At 44.8% G+C, this 6,000-nt stretch overlaps 1 protein-coding gene across 6 annotated transcripts in view; it reads right to left on the reverse strand.

Moving 5' to 3' along the window:
- Window positions 1-6,000, reverse strand: part of man1a2 (mannosidase, alpha, class 1A, member 2) — a 118,602-nt gene that overhangs the window by 29,112 nt on the left and 83,490 nt on the right. For all 6 annotated transcript variants that reach the window (XM_061226733.1, XM_061226732.1, XM_061226728.1 and 3 more), the window contains one exon: window positions 3,216-3,310. In XM_061226733.1, the coding sequence (XP_061082717.1) occupies window positions 3,216-3,310 (95 nt within the window). The remainder of the gene's footprint in view (window positions 1-3,215; window positions 3,311-6,000) is intronic.

Genomic DNA, 6,000 nt, shown 5'->3' on the forward strand with positions numbered 1-6,000 from the left:
GCTCCTTAGATGAAACGAGAAATAAAAATAAAAAAACCCTTTCAGTTTTTCCAAGATGGACGCCAGTGTCCTTAGTCTCTGTAATTAAGTTGACTTGGAACAATGACACATCCTGATAGCGAGGGACCCAGTCCAATAACGCTGATGGAGAGAGAGCAAGGGAGGGAGAGAGAGCGAGAGAGGGAGGGAGAGAGCGAGAGGGAGAGAAGCACAGATCTATGGCCATAAGCACCACAGCAGCCATTACGGCTCTTATCCATCAAGCTCCATTTAGAAAGGTACGCTAGGTACCTACTCGAAACACTCAATATCAGTCAATACATCACAATGAGGCTTTCACCATGTATGTATTGCGGCAGATATATTTTACCTGTATGTGAGTACAGACAGAAATAGAAGACCGTAAGGCCATCACAGTGAACATAAGTAGCAATGTACTGTATGAATTAAAAGCATCCCCATTTTGTCCACTTAAAATCCCTGAGCGAAAGGCCAAAAGAAAACCAAGCTCCACACTGAAGGGAATACAGTTCTCCCAAAATGGTGTCCTGTCCAGTGGCCGCTACAACGTTTAACATGAACACAGCATGTCTGGATACTGCCGTGCTCGTTCGTGGCTAATTTATGCAGCGAGACGTGATTCAGCGCACTGCTTTAACGAGGGTCTGTCCGACGCTAGCCTCTCTCCAGCAGCCGGGGAGCCATCACCACACGCAGCGCTTTGATTATGTCACACTCGCAGAGTCTCAACGCGTTATTCTGACAGTTACATTAAGCGGAAAGAGACGTTTCGCCAAATTAAAGTCTTAAATGGAAATGCCTCAGAAGAGTTTCAGCTGAAGTGGAAAACAAACAAGATTGGGTGGGACAGAGACAACTATATATATATTTTAAATGATTATTTACTTATTTGTTTCTATACTACGCATATTTGTTGATGTTAGAATAAATAAAATATAATTTGTTATGTTCTTCACAACTTAATGTTTTTCTTTTAAATTGTAAGTGTTCATGCTCATTGCATGTTATAAATATGATTTCCAGGGTGTCTCGGTGGCGCAGCCTGTCGAGCACTGACCGCAGGCTCATTGTGAGCCGCGACGTCAGCGGTTCGAATCCGACCGTCTGACATTTATCGCATGTCTTCTCGCTCCCATTCTTCCTGTCTCTCTATACTATACTGTACAATAAAGCTGAAAAAGGCCGAAAAAATATCTTAAAAAAAATAAATAAATATGATTTCCATATTTCTGTGTTTCTATGTAGAGTATATTATTTTGTTGCTTTCACAATATGGCTATAGTTGTCCAGCCAAAAAAGTAAATGAAATTGGAAAAAAATAAATTGAATTGAGAGAGAGAGAGTGAGAGAGAGACAGAGGGGGGGAGGGAGGGAGAGAGAGAGAGAGAGAGAGAGAGAGAGAGAGAGAGAGAGAGAGAGAGGAGACATTTAGCAGGTGGAGAGAGAGAGCCCGAAAGTATTTGGACAGTGACACCTTTGTTTAGTTTTGGCTCTTTATCCCAGCACATTGCATTTGAAAAATCAAACAATGAGATTAAAGACGAAACAACAACATGAGATTAAAGTGCAGACCGCCAGCTTTAATACCAGGGTACTTTCATCCACATCGGGTGATGCGCACAGGATTTACAGCAGGAAAAAAAAAAAAGAGAGAGAGAAAGAAGCTAAAACCTGTTCATGGGTAAAGGAAACGGCATCCCAGGTGTTTACTGGCGCAGAAGGTCGCCGCAAAAATGAAAGGACAGCGCACAGGAGAGACGCGTCCCGCCTCGCTGTTTCTCCTCCTGCAAATACCAAACCCAGCGAAGGAGAGAGCCCCCTCCCCCTTAAGCAAATTCAGCCCTTTAGGCCTCGCTGCCCTCTCCTGGAACGAAATTAAGTCGGGCGGCTCTGGAGAGGGGAACTCCCCGCTCTTTGATGAGAACGTAGCCCTTTAACCGAGGGTGAAAGCCTGGCTTTTAGAGGCTTCCCGTGGGTCAGGTTCATCAGAGTAAAGAGCAATGGATGTGAAAACTCAATTGGCTAAATCCACTGTTCCCTCCCTCTTCACCTCGGCTGGTGCAAAATGGCAGCCGTGCATCACCCAGGTGGGTGCTACACATTAGTGGTGGTTGAGGCGAGTTTCCCCCCCCCTGCAAGTGCTTTGAGTGTCTAGAAAAGCGATATATAAATGGAATGATTTATCGGTCTCTCTATCGATCTAAAACTCAGTCACACCTCATGTAGTAACCTTGATAAATATGTACAATGCTCATTTTGCACTATACACCATGGTTTACATACATAGCTACTACCTCAAGTCCAATAATACATGCTGTGCTGTATTTGTGTATAGTGCATATACCTATATAGTGTCCTTTATTCCATTACGCAATTTGGCGACTGTTGTGAATGCATCATTGTTGATTCATGATTTTTTTACTGCATTGCTGCAAGATAAGTTTCCCAAGTAGGGGCAATGAAGTACTAAAGGACTGGACAGGACCGGACCGGACCGGACCGGCCCCAGTGAAGGACCTGGTTCTGCTGATGGGCCACTGCACTGATCGGACTCTGCAGGGAAGACACACTGGGCTCTAAAGCCCATATCATTCACACACAGAATGAGAGTCATGCACTGAGCAGAACCCAAAGCCCACAGTTCACCTCAAACAACGAGAGACAACACAGAACAGTATGTCAATCGCGCCCAGACATTCTCTACTTTCTGCGGTGCGTACGTACGAAACAGAGATCGAATACAGCTGAATGATCACAAACAACTCAGAAGCCAACTGTCCAATTACTTTTGGTCCCCTAAAATGAGGAGACTGCATAAAAATGATGCAGTTCCTACAATGATCACCTGATATGGATGTCAATACCCTCAAATTCAAGGTGACAGTCTGCACTTGAAACGATGAATATGAGGTTAATTTCAAATGCAACGTGCTGGAGTACAGAGCCAAAAGAACAGGAATTGTACCACTATCCAAATAAAGATTTATGGACCTCACTGAAACAAACGGCATTCGGTTTCTGGTATTTTTTTCTGCGGCTTAGAGAATAAATGGAATCAGGCAGCAGCTTTTTATTTTCTCCTCTTTATCTGGTGGATCCCGACAGAAATCCGCCCTGAGACTCACCGGTGAGCCGCCATTTTGTTCCCTCAGATGCTAATGGGCCCCAGGGGAGGAGCGGGCGGAGGGGCTTACCTCTTCAGGTTTACCATGGCCCAGGGGATGCCTGTGGGGGTGTTGAACGCAGGCAGGAGCTTCTCAGCCAACTGGACCGCCTTCACCTTAAACACCTGCGGTACGGGAGAGAGGAGAGGAGAGGGTGAGAGTCACCTCCATAAAACACTACATGATGACATCACTGAAAACTGGTAGCTACTTACAGCATAGGACCGTGTGGACTGGTGTTATGAGCATTAGTGAGGCCTACCATGCTTAACCAGAACGGGCAGCCTATAACCTAGTGGTTAAGGTACATGATTGGGACCCGAAAGGTTGGTGGATCAAGCCCCGGTGTAGCCACAGTAAAATCCGCACAGAAGTTGGGCCCTTGAGCAAGGCCCTTAACCTTGCATGGCTCCCCACATTGTTCCCTTAGGATAAAAGTGTCAGCTAAATAACAAATTATCATTATCAGAACAGAATTTTTTTTTTAGCAGTTAAGACCTGGGGTCTAAGTGGGTAGGGATCACAAGGGACATTGTGTTCTATGTCATGGGCGGCCTGTAGCGTAGTGGTTAGGGTAAAGGACTGGGACACGTAAGGTCAGTGGTTCTAATCCCGGTGTAGCCACAATAAGATCCGCACAGCCGTTGGGCCCTTGAGCAAGGCCCTTAACCCTGCATTGCTCCAGGGGAGGATTGTCTCCTGCTTAGTCTAATCAACTGTACGTCGCTCTGGATAAGAGCATCTGCCAAATGCCAATGATGTAATGTAATGTAATGTCTGGTTGGGCGGGGGTAGGGCGACCAGATGAACAGTTTGATAATGTCAATTCCTTATAGGGGTGGGGGAAATTCCAAGGAGGGAAGCAAGCAACCTTTCCCATTTAAAAGAACCCAGTTCTTTCACAGCAAGGAGAGTTAATAATACAAACTTTATTAACCCTATAACAAAGCACAGAGAATGCCTCACACCAATGTGAGAAAACACTCTAGATTTTAGCAGACAGGGTGTCTATTCTTATACCATTACACATCCTAAGTTATCGCATGCATACATTACAGAGAAAGCGAATCATCTTCATACAGTGTTTCAGTACTTTTCCATCACACGTTGTACTCCTGGGCCCACCTCTTCTCCTTAAGTCATATAACATGTGTTTTGCAATTAACACACTGCTACAGCAACTACAAAGGTTACATTTATCATCCGTGGTTCCTCCTAGGCTGGTTAAGGAGGAACCGACCTTGGATGCACTTCCTCCTCATTCTTTCCTATCATAACAAGAACCTGAGAGCACCCAACGATGGGAGGGTGTTCTGCCTTATCTCCTGAAGCCGCGGCCGAGCACTCACCCCTCCCTTACATTTTTGCTGGTTATCTGTCACAAGCACAATTTATTCTTTTTAAGCAGTTTTCTAACTATATGCATTGTACATATCTGGATACATATATCCTAGGTAACATTGTACTACATTATATTTTTCTCCCACATAGGTTACCAATGAAAAATGTACATAACATTGATATAATGCACATATCCAGCAAGCCTGCAGTTACACTCTTGCCCACTAGTCAAGGCACACAGTATAGCTTGTAAAACTAACAGATTGCAAAATAAATCGGTAACGTTATACTTGTAGACATGACCAAGTGCGGTCTTTATTGATACGTAATTTAGATCTGCCTGCTTGTTACCTCAGCTGACATGGTCTGTCTGGCTATGATCTTTGGCTTTAAGTAGGAATGCATTCATAGAGCAGGGGGCTGTATGAATGCATACTGAAAAACTGAAAAACACCCCAGCGAGTCTGGGGTTTAACTGCGCTGAGTATTCGGCTAGCCTCGTGTTTCCTGATTCCTGATACAGGCCCCTGGATGTTTGTTTTTGCAATGCAACGTACCAGTGAGACTCACACATACCGCGGAGCTTCGAGCCGCAGCAAATTCTCCTCTGTGCGAGGCTGACAATGAGTTCATTACGCCAAGAGATGCACACAAATCTCTCTGAGCATCGCTTGTGACAGGCCTCATGCAGGCATGTGCTTCACCATTATTGGCTGTAACTTCATGCTTTTTGATAATATCCATCTTGAGATACTGCTGGTTAGCTTCGACGATGTGCTGTTGATTGTTTTTTGACTGTTTATTAATTAAGATCAATCAAAATATGTTATGGAGGTAACGTGCGTATGAGAGGAGGACTGAGAGCAAGAGCTAGAAAAATGCTATTGGAAACAGAGACGTTTAAGCAGCAGACAATGCCAGAGATTATTATTGGACAATAATCAAAATCAGACATTTAATGTTTAACCCCTTAACAGACGGATGTGACGGCAGCATTGTATTTTATTATATGACCGTTTTTTATGACACATGACCGCTGGAATGCATTCCTCGTCCTTTCTATGGGTTTTCAGTAGGGCGCCTTAATCCATAATGGTTTAAGTGGAGAAACGAATACCTTTTGTTATTTTGCTTCAAAATGCGGGACCATTCTCAGTATGTGGGACGTGGGACAAAGGGTCAGTGGGAAACCCCCAACCTAAAGCGGGTCACCTGGTCACCCGGGCAGGGGCGGGGGTGGGAAAGGTGCCACAGAATAAAACATGTCCGCCCTCCTAACGACGCCGCGTTCCCAGAATTCACTGCTCTCTTTGCCCTGACTGGTTGGTCAGGAAAGGCCTAAAACATGAGAAGCGCGTGATAAACGTTTACACGTACGGACACTGTAGCCTAGAGGGGCTCCTGATCTCCCATCTCATGAATGTTTGAAGTGGACCTGGGACTAACTCACAGAATATGTATAAATACATTTTGT

Source organism: Conger conger, chromosome 17 (assembly GCF_963514075.1).
Source record: "Conger conger chromosome 17, fConCon1.1, whole genome shotgun sequence".
Taxonomy (NCBI): Eukaryota; Metazoa; Chordata; class Actinopteri; order Anguilliformes; family Congridae; genus Conger; species Conger conger.